At 35.8% G+C, this 14,650-nt stretch overlaps 1 protein-coding gene across 1 annotated transcript in view; it reads right to left on the bottom strand.

The window, feature by feature from the left end:
- Positions 1-557: 557 nt before the first annotated feature.
- LOC117326482 (KICSTOR complex protein SZT2-like) overlaps positions 558-14,650 on the bottom strand; it is an 89,610-nt gene continuing 75,517 nt past the window's right edge. Inside the window, exons 48-65 of the mRNA XM_033883232.1 lie at positions 13,928-14,099; positions 13,384-13,577; positions 11,739-11,904; positions 10,980-11,107; positions 10,152-10,322; positions 9,734-9,995; positions 9,014-9,096; positions 8,213-8,380; positions 7,613-7,839; positions 6,836-7,040; positions 6,397-6,607; positions 6,024-6,151; positions 5,283-5,556; positions 4,808-4,937; positions 4,529-4,670; positions 3,841-4,041; positions 3,335-3,403; positions 558-2,881 (exon numbers count right to left, since the gene is read on the bottom strand). Coding sequence (XP_033739123.1) covers positions 2,738-2,881; positions 3,335-3,403; positions 3,841-4,041; positions 4,529-4,670; positions 4,808-4,937; positions 5,283-5,556; positions 6,024-6,151; positions 6,397-6,607; positions 6,836-7,040; positions 7,613-7,839; positions 8,213-8,380; positions 9,014-9,096; positions 9,734-9,995; positions 10,152-10,322; positions 10,980-11,107; positions 11,739-11,904; positions 13,384-13,577; positions 13,928-14,099 — 3,075 coding nt within the window. The 3' untranslated portion in view covers positions 558-2,737. The remainder of the gene's footprint in view (positions 2,882-3,334; positions 3,404-3,840; positions 4,042-4,528; positions 4,671-4,807; positions 4,938-5,282; positions 5,557-6,023; positions 6,152-6,396; positions 6,608-6,835; positions 7,041-7,612; positions 7,840-8,212; positions 8,381-9,013; positions 9,097-9,733; positions 9,996-10,151; positions 10,323-10,979; positions 11,108-11,738; positions 11,905-13,383; positions 13,578-13,927; positions 14,100-14,650) is intronic.

Here is a 14,650-nt window from a genome sequence, read left to right as displayed (position 1 = left end):
ACAGCCTAGGGAAATGCACGAAAACATTTATCTTAGGCAGATTTGGAAGCAGTCATTATTTTCAGCCCTGGACTATACAAATAGCTCTTTGTTCGTGATCCGTGGCTGTCCATTCGTCCCTAAACAATCCTTAATTCGTTATCGTTATTTCTTAAGAAGTACTGGAAGGATTTTTTCTCAGACTTCATATGCAGGTTGCCCTTGGCCCCTGGTTGTGCTCATTTGATTTATAGTCTGATCCAGAAAACAAAACTGCCAATAGTTGAAGTTTAGCATTGCTATTAATAATTCACAGAAATTTCTTCTCAGATCTCATTTTGATTTCATTTGTAGATTCCTCTTGTTATGAAATCATTAATGTAAAGGAAAGATTAGTCTTAATAGAACCAATAAAGATCATTGAATGGTGAGTGCCAAGATTCCTCTGGGATCTCCTGCTTTTATACAAGATTTCCTGAGCCTCACTATCTGTTACACTACAATACAAACACTTATGTTGATTATAAATCCTGTGGCTCTCACTTGCTCCACTGACAAAACAAAAGCCAAATATATAATCCTTTGTAAGAAAATTTTAATTAAGGTTACATTGTCATAAGTAACAACATAATTTGGAAAACCATACAACATTCTATATATTGTACATCACAAGTTTTCAAATGAAAGACAAAATACTATGAAAAACATTCCCACTTATAAATCCATACACATCTACCCATCCTCACACTTGCACACTGATTTACATCCATCCTTACTTTCAACCACTTCTGAACACATGCATTCATAGCCACACGTATTGTAACATTCATAGAGCCTATAAAAAATTACCTCGCTAAATGTCATGAAGTGATCTTTTCTTTAATAATGTTCAGTACTGGTTTTACCATCACACTACTAAATCATCCGACTCGAGTAATGTCAATAAAGTCAGGTCTTTTGACAACTGTAGAAATTACAACATACTTGTTCACACAGTACTAAGTATTTAACAAGGAACTCACAAAGTTCCATAGACAATCAATGTATACCAATTGGTAAAAGTTGTAGTAATACTAGTTATTAATTTCATGAAAGACAGATTGGTTTTCACATAGTCTTAGTATATCAATCTAAAATCATATCATTTAAACTATATATAAAGTGAAAACAATTTTACTCCAATTCCATTGACCAAAAAGGACAGAGATAATTGAACAGTTACATTTTGTACCATCTAATGGAACTTATGTTTAATCATTCATGATTAATTAAGGAAAGAATTGTGGTTGGCAGATTTTTGGTAATTCATGATCTAAAAAACAGACAAGGTTTCAATTGAAACAATTATCACAAACATAATAGAGGATTTCACACAACCTCACCGTCTTAAAAAACAAAGAATTACATGTAATTATATGTCTCACCTGTCCTCCTTTGTCAGCTAGTATAGCTCACTAAAGTCTCGGTAAAAACCCCACCTCCACTTGATAGTATGGAAGCACTGTGTATATGTTATAGAAATGTGTAAAACTGATGCATTGCAAATCAAATATCAAATTTGCCAAGTTTTTAATTCTCAAAATTTCCCTAAATATGACATTATTTTTAAGGGTTTGTTGAGATGTCCACGAAATAATCTTACTACATATATATACAAAATTTGGTTAAAGTCCGACATACACTTTTGAGTAACGAATCTAAACGCAAGATTTTAAAGTAATGCTGATAATGCCATCGCAGACAAGACCACAAGGTTCAGTAACTTTCATAATAGATGAAGACTAGTTTGAGAACTTGTTTATCATATACGCTGTACAATCCTACAGAGCAAACCAATTTTCCTTTTCTTTGCCATTTCAGACATCAGCATTCTGTGTGATGTCATATTGTTCTATATTATGTTAAAAAAGATGTTTTTACAAATTATATATCAATAGTTGTTACCTGTAGACTTCTTACACCTTTTACCATGATGAGTATAAATTTAAAATCTATAGCACTCAATTAAGTCTGCACCTAAAATGTCTTTCTTAATATGCAAGTTGCTTGCGTTCAATAACATATACATTACGTACAATGTAGATGACTTAAAATATTTTGTTATTTTACACCCAGTGGTAATATCACTGACCTTACATACAAAGAACCTAGAGCTGATGTTTAAAACAATGGAATTGATGATATACATGTATAATCTCATGCCTGCCACAATGAGGCCTGTTACCAGTTTAGCACCTCCACATAACACATACCACCTTGTGTCAGAAATCAGGTCAACGAAGACACAAATGGTGGTGAAGACCCAACATCCAAATAAAAAAGTCAGTTCCCTTTGGCAAATTAGGGATTCCAGTTTAACAGAAGAGATCAAATTGAAGACGGCCTCAAATAGATGACTAGATAGATTTTGAGGAGAAATGGTACTTTATGACCATTCTTACTTTGTCTGTTAACAAGTTGTAGACTTTATTCATTTCGGCAGATTTTTTATACAACAGAAACATGTCCATGTAATGTGATAATTACATGTCACACCTGTACATGTGATGTCAGTATGTGAGTCTGCGATGTCACAGCATAGATGTCCATAGTTGGTGGTCTGATGGAATGTCTCCATGTAATGTCACACCTGTACATGTGATGTCAGTATGTGAGTCTGCGATGTCACAGCATAGATGCCCATAGTTGGTGTTCTGATGGAATGTCGCCATGTAATGTCACACCTGTACATGTGATGTCAGTATGTACACATGTGATGTCACACCATGGAGGCCCAGAGGTGATAGCAGCAGACATTGACAAAATCCTCCACATGTGAGTGCATGCCCAGGACATTTAGGTTAGGGTTCTCCGGACTATGTTCCTGGTCTGTGATAGACTCCCGGAATATGGCACACAGTTCCTGCACAAAAATACACACACATGTTTATTTTATATTTCAACAACACTTTCTGATTGAAACTTAATTTCCATTCATGTAATATTAGACACTTAAGTGTCATTTGAAGACTGTTCTTTTTTTTTATCTATTTTTTTCTTGGAAATTTTCCTCTTAATCCACTTGGGCATTAATTACAGTGATTATGGTCCACATGGGCATTAATTACAGTGATTATGGTCTACATGGGCATTAATTACAGTGATTATGGTCTACATGGGCATTAATAAGTGATTATGGTCCACATGGGCATTAATTACAGTGATTATGGTCTATATGAGCATTAATTACAGTGATTATGGTCTACATGGGCATTAATTACAATGATTATGGTCCACATGGGCATTAATTACAGTGATTATGGTCCACATGGGCATTAATTACAGTGATTATGGTAAAACATTTCTAATTACTCACCATCCTTTTTTCTGTGTTGTCCAGCATCAGCATCATAAACATGTCCAGGTAGTTAGGATTGAGGATCAGCTACAAAAACATTAAAATAAATATCCCAGTGACAAGCAATAAAACAAGAGTACCGTCATTGGTATAAAGCTCACCTTACATTGTATATCACTATATCTCACACAAAAAGCAATATTTAAAGTTGAAATAGACATAGTATAAGTTAGGTTTTACAGATGCCTTTTAACATAAAAAAAACATCAGATTTGGCATAAAAAGTCAATCGTCCAAAATGTTTTTTTCCCCAAAAATCATTTATTCTGATTATGGGGAGTAACAGTCAACCCCCCAGCAACCATGAAAACAAATATTAGAACCCTAATACAATTACAAACTTAACATTTACGAACCAAGGCTGACACCAACACTGGGGTGACAACATCGCTTCCCCCTCTCTTAAAGAGGCAGCCTAATGATGTGTGTAAGATGAATCTGTACACAAAAACAAGATGTCTTACAATGTACTGTGTTTGTCCATCATGGCTGAAGAAACAGCGATGTGTTTCAGGGTAGTGGGTCTGTAAGACACGGAACAAGCCTTTGTACCACATGAAGTTCATACTCTCCAGCTGCATCAACATGGGATCAAGTTCACACAACGGCGTCTTCACCACCTTATCCAACAGTTCTAGGAACTCCTCAAAGGACAACTTCTGGTACTGAAACACAGACATAACAGACCATGAATCAGGCCAATGGTATCTATATTCACATGATATTGTTTACAATTATTTACATACTTTTATTGTGTATTATAACCAAGTTACAGGCTTTGTAATGATTTGATCTTAAATATCTGGGTTTCTATTTCATATCTTAAGGTTCAAGATCCAAAAACCCTAAACGGACAATGAGGAAACCTATAGTCACCCCAATTTCACTGATAGGAGCCTAATTATTAGTTCTTTGAGGTGTATAAAACTTAAGATATTATATACATGTATGTGTATGTATTTTTATAGAAAGTTGCCACCCATGCAGGGGCCTGTATGCATCCAGAGATGTGTATGTGTACAAATTCTGAAGACTCTTATGTCAAAAAAGAAAGGTATGAATCAGCAAAAGGTAACAGATCAATTAAGTGAATTATAGGTAACAATGAATTACTGGGTAATTTTAATTTTACACCTTAACCCCTCGACATACCCCATCTCGACTCTCCTCGGTCTCACTGCGTTTTTTACGTCTCCCATCCTCCTCAGACTGTTCCCCTACCAACATACGCTGCCACAACAAATCTTTACGACATTTTTCTGTGGAAACTTCCACCATGCTTTCAATTTTCTCCCTGGAAAGAAAACATCATCAGTTAGTGTTATACAGATAAAATGTTTCAATGTTACAGTGTATTATATCATTAGTAATATCTCAGACTTAGATTTATCTTAGTCTGTGTGTTATGTGATGATCTACAGAGATATGTACCTTGCCAGTTGTGCCTCCTCCATGAGCAGGTTGTACCCTGGTGTGTTGTAGATGCCGGAGGTACGGGACGTCCTCACAGTCTCCTGTCTTACTCCAATGTGCTGCTTTACCGGAACAGGCTTACTACGATCTAACCAAGGAAACAGTTATATTTAAATCTTTTTGTGTCAATGATGAACTAATTATCATTCCTGTGTAATGAACATTTTTTATCTTTGCCTATCAACCCATACTTAACAACACACTAACCTATTTGAGAAAAAAATTGATTTTATTAGAGGTTGGTTAAAATGACTGAATAAAAATAATAAGCATATTTGGTAGAAATCACTTAATCAAAGACAAAATGAATCTGAATTCAGTAAAAGGATTTGACATGGTAGAAACAAATTTGATAATACCAATACAATGATCTAATATTATAATCTATGGTAGTGTTTATTGGTAGCTGTACAGCCTGGTGTGTCTGACCCACCTCTAAGCTCCTCCAGGAAAACGCCCTTGGTTCCCATTTTACTATCCATGGTGGCCTTGGGGAAGAGTTCCCTACAGCTTGTCATCACCACAAAGTAGTGCAGCTTCAGTAATGTCCTTTCAGCCTCACTTTGAAAATTAACTTGCTGGGAATCATGGGTAATTACAAGCCCCACATTGTAATCATCAAGTTTCTGTTTAAGTTTTGGGTTTTGGATTTTTCGCAGTTTGTGGCAGATCAAGGCATATTCATTACTTCTGACAAAGTGGTATTCCTGTAAGTAAATCAAATATTGGAAAATTTGTATCAATGAAAGTATAAAATTGGTCACCAGTTAGGTACGGTGTAGCAAATTTTTAGTAATGAAATGACTGAGATCACCTATAGATGGGGAAATAAAGAAAGAATGATACCGATTGTAAGAGCGCCAACTAAGGACACAAACATTGTGTCAAAAAGTGATATGAAACTCAGAATCGAATCAGTTTTTGTTTTGCTGCACTGATTACTAGTATTCAATTAACCTGAGTTAATATAATAGTAGTTATATATCCTCTGATAACCTTAACAAAATAAAATGTTCAGATGGTTCACTCAAAATTTATGTCAAAAACAAAATGTTTGGATTAGAAACATTTGAGCTCGGAAACATACAGAAATTTGTCAGCTGTCTGATCAGTTAGGAGTGTTTGACCAAAAATAAATTATATAAATAAAATAAATATAATTATAAATACTTACACTGTCTATGTCAGCATCAACATTTGGTACCATGGCAATGACCTTCATCTGGTGCAGTTTGACATGTTGTAACATAAACTCATACAGCTGTGACCCAGGACAAGTCAGGGGTCCCACCGTCATTGTGTCTGTAGCAGTACAATTTTGTTTTTTAATAAAAACTATGGTAAATATACTGAGGGATAAGTTTATATATTATTCAAGAGATGCTTTAAATGCCTTTTACTCTGGTACTATAATTTTGAAAAATGTTAATACATGTATATCATATTATGTATGTACATTCATAACACTTTAATAAATATAAATATTTCATAAAAGATCTACCCTCCAATAGTAAACAATAGGAATAGTATATATATGGTGTAAATACCCTCGTGTAGATAATTCCTGGAGAAGTTAGGAGGGTACGGGTACACCTGCATGAAGTCGGAGAGGAAGCCTGTCAGATGGTAGCTGTGTTTAAACACCTGTTGACGACTGATGTGGGAATGGATACAGCGCAAGTGAAAGTCGTGGGCGAAGGAGTGCACGTGGATTAGATCCTTACACTTCTCACATTCCTCAACGAACAGTAGCTTCAGCTAAATAGACAATAACAGAGGTTGAGTGATCAGCTATTTATATATAGACACATGACAGCATGGAGGTATAAGTTTGATCAAGTTCATAGAATCAAATATATCACCGATAAAAATAATAAAACATTTCAAAATACAGACAGTGTAAACCAGAAAATGCCAATAGATTGGATTATAAAATATCCTTGAGAATGGAATCACTTGACCCAAAAATGCTTGAACACTACTTACCTGTTGGTTGATAGGTACACCCAGACGAGTATATTCACAGGTAAATAATTTTACACAGAAGTACTGTTCACGGAAGCTCAGCTCCATCAACATAATGCCCCCTGCCTGGGTCTTCTGTAGGTAGTGTACAGTCCCTATAGGTCCATGGATACTCTCCCCTTCCACAAACACCCGTTCAAATGATGACTTCTTCACATGGCGCGACCTAACAATAGGTTATTCTCAGACTCACACAGTGTCAACAGTAAATAAGTACAGCTAACAGAGGCTTCCCTAATGTCCTATATACAGCAGGCAAATGTTAACAGATAGCTAAACTCTGACAACCTGATTAAAGAGTTATAAAGTCACTGTCTGGCTTCTGAAGTAGTCCATTCTAATGATATTAATTACTGGAGGTTGTACTAATAAATATCTGCCCAAATGTCATTTAAATACCAACATTATTTCTATTTTCTGATGGTACTGTATAGTTGTTTAATTTTGCTGGGCTAATATTTCAGATTTCTTAGTTGGGGTTGGCATAACACCTCCTCGTAAACTTTCTGCAGTAAACAGGCAAACACTTCTGTACATATTTGTGTATGTGACATTATAATATATATTGATAATTCACAGCATTAACGTTTGCTTGGTATTTATTTTTGCACTATATCTAATGACTGTTAATACATGGTATAGCAAAATCATATCCCAAGCAATTACTACAACTATACAGTAGATTGTTTGCTAAACATGATTAAAGTGTATAAAGAATGGAAACTTTCCCCCACTTACGCTCGTTTAGGCGTCGCTGGTCTCATCTGGATGAGGACAAAGCCCAGAGACTGCACATACTGCATGTACTCATTCACAAAGCTGGCTCGGAGGTCAATGTGCCAAGGTTCCTCACCTATTTGTTCCTGATGAGAGATATTAATTGTTGGTCTCTTCTTACCCTCTGTACTGTCAGCTCTCTTTGTCCTCATACTGGTCACTGAGGTACCAGAGCTGTGACGTGACCGCTGTAACAAATAGAAATTACTGTTATTTTACACATACTGTAAACATAGTTATATATGCAGCGGTTTAATTTCATAATTTTGATACCTATAGATCACAAAATAATATGCATAGGAAAATTTAAGGGACATTATGGCCTTTGTATTTGAACTGTCTTATTGGGATAAAAATTTAAGATTTTCATTTTTATTTTCTCATCAATATGGCCCTTGAGAATATCACTGATGTATCAACAAAATGTGGAATTCACTGCATGAGCTTGTTAGATAATTCAATATAAAACTTGCAAGTAAGGCTCATTTTACATCAAATTATTTAATTCCACATTAACAAGACACTCATGTTAGATCCTGTAACATGACATAAAGTGCATACTGCCTTAGGTTCTGGTTTCTCTGCAGTATTGGAGGAAACAGATGTCTGCCTCTGTGTGACCTTGTACTTCTCCATGACCTTCTGGCGCCACTGAGGGTGAAACAGTAGTGGGGTGGCACAATAGTGGTACAGTCGGCATGACTGCTTCAGAAGCTGGATAACCTCATCCTGTTTAATAAATGGATAATCAAACACACTATGTGATCCAGGAATATAAAAGATTCCTGTGAACTAGGTTTATCTAGGATATATGATAATCAAGTATGTAGCCACATCATGGATGATATAATTATATGAAATCAATAAAATCAAGAGGCTCTTAGGAATAAATGGTCACCTGAGTTCTGAAACACATACTGATTGTTTATGTTCTTTGTTTTTGAATTAAGAATTTGACACATTTGCCCCTTGACCTTTGAGGGCAATGTTTTTCATTTTTCATCCCACCATAACACTGACTCAATATCATTGCCCTAGGCCTTATGACCTTGAAAGTAGGTCAAGGTTATTCATTTGGACAACCTTGGTAGCATGTTACAAGCAAAATATCATGATTCTGAATCTCTTGCTTATTAAGATGTCAAAAACTGTAAATTATTTACAATACACAACACCGCACAAAAGGCAATTGCAACAGGTTACCTAAGACTTTCTCAGGTGAACTAAAACGTTTTAAGAAAGCTTATATCCTTTTAATCCATTAAGCTACTAGTTTCCTATTCACACACATTTATATTACCTGGCATGATTACTTATACAATTGTAATCTATATGAACTATAAACATGTAAGATTGACTTACAGATATTGGCATGTTCATGTTGACCGAGTTTTTCTCAAACCATATCCAATACAATTTGTTGAGCTTCAACAACTTCTCCATCTCTGTAATTGAAATCAACAGACAAAGAGAACTTTAAGTCTCGTGAATTATCTAGTAAACAAGGACTATAAATATAAAGGTTCAGTGTGATCCTAAATCTGAACTTTGTCTATCCCGAGGCTATTTAATTTTCAAGCCTGTCAACATTTTGAAACTTCTATAAGGGAGATATAAGTGCATATTCAAATATTCAAGTCTACAGACAAACAAATACCTTATAATTACATATAAAAAGATGTTTTTACTTCCAGACCTCTTCCATCTTTATTTATTGATAATTTATGTCAAAATTTAGGGTGCAAATTAATATATATAACTCAAGCGTTGCCTTCCTAAATGGGGAGTGTTGGAAAGTATGAATTCATATTTACATACATGTACTAGCACTACTAGTTACACTGTCTTCATATTAATTTCAATCCTTGGAGTTTTACTCCCGATTGATGAAATTTTACCTATATGTTGAGGTGGTAAACAATACGAAACCGAAGCCTCATCTACTGTGAATGACGCATCTGTGTGAGATATGTAACCTGACCTTTTGCTTAAATGTCATGAGATATTTTACCTTTTGCCTGTTGTGAGATAAAGTATCACATAATCTGAGATATTTACTGTACCTGTTACGAGATATCTCACCTTTTCTGTTATGACAGCGTAAATCCTGAGCCTGGAGGCCATGTTTGGCGACAGGATCACTGTAATGAGCAAAGCTTGTCTGGTGTAAGGGTTTTTGTGGCTGGATATCCTTGAATGATTCATCGAATGACCTGACTGGTTGGTTGATAGATGTTGACAGACTGTTGTGACGACGAACAGGTTCATGAGAGGATGAACTCGGAGCTGTGAACTTGATCAGGTGATCTATATCGGTGCAAGAGGAGGCATATGGTCCATAGTCCTACAGAACAGATGTTAAGTGACAGTAGATCTGGTTACTTAAGTATGTGTTAACTTGATAGTCCCCCACTCATGTATTAATGTACTCATTCACAGACTTTTATCAACATCTGTTGAAACTTTAATCTTGTCCAAAACAATAGACAAAGTTGCATACCTTTTTGCCTCTGAGCTCCCTAAACACAGAGTGATGGTAAAGACCCATCTTCTGGCTGATGATACTGTCCAGCAGTCGGATACGTGTGTTATGCCACTGGACTATCTGTGTCACACGGTTACTCAGCATAGTGGACAGGTCTCGGGCCCAGTTGTAGGAATAGACAGAAACCTGTTCGAAGCAACACAAAATAGTTATTACTTGTGTATCTCACCAGCTATAATTCTCTGATATCATTTATGATCAAACTGTATAATTATAATTTTTTGCAAGTTTATCTGTTTAGAGAAAAATCAGACAGAAAAACATTCAAATAACATTCTGAATTGACAATATATGATATGGACAGAGTGGCCAGATACCAAGCTGTAAAACCTGTATGTACACCAGACATTTACACCTGTATGTACACCAGGCATTTACACCTGTATGTACACCAGTACACCAGACATTTACACCTGTATGTACACCAGTACACCAGACATTTACACCTGTATGTACACCAGACATTGACACCTGTATGTACACCAGACATTGACACCTGTATGTATACCAGACATTTACACCTGTATGTACACCAGACATTTACACCTGTATGTACACCAGATATTGACACCTGTATGTATACCAGACATTTACACCTGTATGTACACCGAACATTTACACCTGTATGTATACCAGACATTGACACCTGTATGTACACCAGTACACCAGACATTAATACCTGTATGTACACCAGACATTTACACCTGTATGTACACCAGACATTTACACCTGTATGTACACCAGACATTTACACCTGTATGTACACCAGACATTTACACCTACCTGTTTGTTTTCTATGCTCAGCATCAGAAGTCGCTGTCTTGGAATAAAGGTCTGCTCACTCAGTCCTACCATGTCTTGGTTTGTGTTCAATAAGGGTGAAAAACGCTGAAATGTCTGCTTTGGAATTGCTGTTAAAAACATGAAGTATATTTCAGTAACTTTTGAAGGATTTTTTCAGGCATGTCTAGAACACTATTTCCCAATACTAACAAAAACAGGAGCCCAGAATCAAAATACTCAAGTTCACAGGAAAAAAACATGTTTTTGAATCTAAGTGTTCCTATTTCCATTTATTTGTTATATTTTCATTCTAGATTATAGTATTTCATATTTCTCCTTCAAAAAGAGGCCATGGGACTTGTATTGATCACTCAACTTTCTAAAAAATTCTTTTACAGTGTTTATATAAAGCATCATCTTTGTCTTATATTCATAATTAATCAAAATCTCAGCTGAACTTAGACCTTAGGCATCAGTATTAGTACTCAATATGAAATACAATAAAATCACCTTTAAAAGATTAGGTACCTACCTGTTGCCGCAATGGTAAATTCTATGCTATATATAAATGACGCCTCCCTATTAAGGCTGATTTTACTTTTTCAATAGTGGTCTTTGTACAGAGATTAAAATCAGAAGGTCTAGTACATTGAATCTACATCAGAAATATCAATTTCAAAACTGAGCATGGAATGAAATTCAATTTGATAGCAACATCAATAAATGTTTTGTTGTTATCGTAACTATGGCAACTTGTACCTGTAGAGGATGTGGAGGTCATTACACTGAACTCTTCCTCATTGAAATCCTGAATGCTGGCCCTCCACTGGTCCACGTTACGACCAATAACCATGATTTGACCATCCTCTCCTCCTGGCAGCCTCCGCTTGTCACAGTCCAAGGATGTCTCCATCTGACCTTCTTCCTGTAGACAAAACAACAAAATACTGGTATACTCTAATCCTCCATTGGTGGTACTGAGGTTTGTTGATACAATATCCTACCATGTAAACATATCAGAACATCAAAACATAATGTAGTACATTTGTACCTGTGCGATGTGTAGTGTGTCTGTGAGGTCAATATTTACCTGTAAAGGTTGTCTGTGAGGTCAATATTTACCTGTAAAGGTTGTCTGTGAGGTCAGTATTTACCTATAAAGGTTGTCTGTGAGGTCAATATCAACCTGTAAAAGTTATCTGTGAGGTCAATATTTACCTGTAAAGGTTGTCTGTGAGGTCAATATCAACCTGTAAAAGTTATCTGTGAGGTCAATATTTACCTGTAAAGGTTATCTGAGGTCAATATCAAACTGTAAAAGTTATCTGTGAGGTCAATATTTACCTGTAAAAGTTGTCTGTTAGGTCAGTATTTACCTGTAAAAGTTGTCTGTTAGGTCAGTATTTACCTGTAAAGGTTGTCTGTGAGGTCAATATCAACCTGTAAAAGTTGTCTGTGAGGTCAATATTTACCTGTAAAGGTTGTCTGTGAGGTCAATATCAACCTGTAAAAGTTATCTGTGAGGTCAATATTTACCTGTAAAGGTTATCTGTGAGGTCAATATCAAACTGTAAAAGTTATCGGTGAGGTCAATATTTACCTGTAAAAGTTGTCTGTTAGGTCAATATTTACCTATAAAAGTTGTCTGTTAGGTCAGTATTTACCTGTAAAAGTTGTCTGTTAGGTCAGTATTTACCTGTAAATGTTGTCTTTAGGTCAGTATTTACCTGTAAAAGTTGTCTGTTAGGTCAGTATTTACCTGTAAAAGTTGTCTGTTAGGTCAGTATTTACATGTACCTGTAAAAGTTGTCTGTTAGGTCAGTTTTTACCTGTAAAAGTTGTCTGTTAGGTCAGTATTTACCTGTAAATGTTGTCTTTAGGTCAGTATTTACCTGTAAAAGTTGTCTGTTAGGTCAGTATTTACCTGTAAAAGTTGTCTGTTAGGTCAGTATTTACCTGTAAAAGTTGTCTGTTAGGTCAGTTTTTACCTGTAAAAGTTGTCTGTTAGGTCAGTATCAACCTATAAAAGTTGTCTGTGAGGTCAATATGTACCTGTAAAAGTTATCTGTGAGGTCAATATTTACCTGTAAAAGTTGTCTGTGAGGTCAATATCTACCTGTAAAATATATCTGTGAGGTCAATATTTACCTGTAAAAGTTATCTGTGAGGTCAATATCAACCTGTAAAGGTTATCTGTGAGGTCAATATTTACCTGTAAAAGTTATCTGTGAGGTCAATATCAACCTGTAAAGGTTATCTGTGAGGTCAATATTTACCTGTAAAAGTTATCTGTGAGGTCAATATTTACCTGTAAAGGTTGTCTGTGAGATCAATATTTACCTGTAAAGGTTATCTTTGAGGTCAATATTTACCTGTAAAGGTTGCCTGTGAGGTCAGTATTTACCTGTAAAGGTTGTCTGTGAGGTCTGTAGGGATGACTTCCATACCACTGACCAGTAGAGTCCTTGACCAGCTGAAATGCCATGGATTTGATGTCTGATGATACTGTAGTCAGGGCTGTTTGGAACTCACGTAGAAAGTTGTCCACTGAGTACTTTGACAGGAGGCTGACCTCCACCTTACTGACCGCAGGCACACCTGTAAAGAGTAACAAAAAGTGTCATTATCATATGTTTTGATATTAATAATTCTAAATAAGGTAGAAATTAAAAAAAAAAAAAAAAAAAACACATAGAAAAGGTTGCAGTTCTGAAAATAATCCAATTAAATATTATTTTGCATATTTGGATGAAATACAAACCTCTCCCATCCAAGACTAGATAGAGATTTAAGTCCCAAGTAAAAAGCCACTTGTCCAGTAGAAGATATGAACCTATTACATTATGTCAATTGGTCCTCCTCAGCCTGATCAGAAGATAAGTAAACTTCCAAAACAAAATAATGCTCTATTTTATTCTGTACCTAAGTATAAAACCGACCCCCTGTACCTGTTTTGTAGCAGATTTCCATCCAGTCCCTTAGGAGGGAGGTAAACACTCTGGACAAGTTGCCACGCTCCCCTTCCTCATACTGTCTGATGATAGACTGAATCTCACTGTCTCGTTCTGTCTGTACTGGTGGAGTTCCAACAGCAGTAGACATCGGCCCAAATTCAAACGTCTAATAAACAAAACATAAAAGAAACATGACATTTGCCCATATTCAAACGTCTAATAAACAAAACATAAAAAACATATATGCTAAGCTGTACTTCAAATCTTGTCAAAATTATATTGATTTCTTTTGTTCTGAATATTTTAAACATCCTCAATCCTTTAGTTAATCATGCTAATCATTAATGTTTACCATGAAAGAACTAAAAACAACTTTAAAGCAATGGAACATCTTTCTAATGCCTTTTTATCTATCTTAAACAATTGAAATGAAAAGGTACATGTCTGGTTAAGATATCCCTCCCATGTTAATGTTATATCCTACCTTCTGTGAGTCTGGGGGTGGTGATGTTATATCCTACCTTCTGTGAGTCCGGGGGTGGTGATGTTATACCCTACCTTCTGTGAGTCCGGGAGTGGTGATGTTATACCCTACCTTCTGTGAGTCTGGGGGTGGTGATGTTATATCCTACCTTCTGTGAGTCCGGGGGTGGTGATGTTATACCCTACCTTCTGTGAGTCCGGGGGTGGTAATGTTATACCCTACCTTCTGTGAGT

This window comes from Pecten maximus, chromosome 4, assembly GCF_902652985.1.
Source record: "Pecten maximus chromosome 4, xPecMax1.1, whole genome shotgun sequence".
Lineage (NCBI taxonomy): Eukaryota > Metazoa > Mollusca > Bivalvia > Pectinida > Pectinidae > Pecten > Pecten maximus.
The sequence above is the reverse complement of the archived record's forward strand: the minus strand, read 5'-3'. Positions and strand labels throughout refer to the sequence as shown.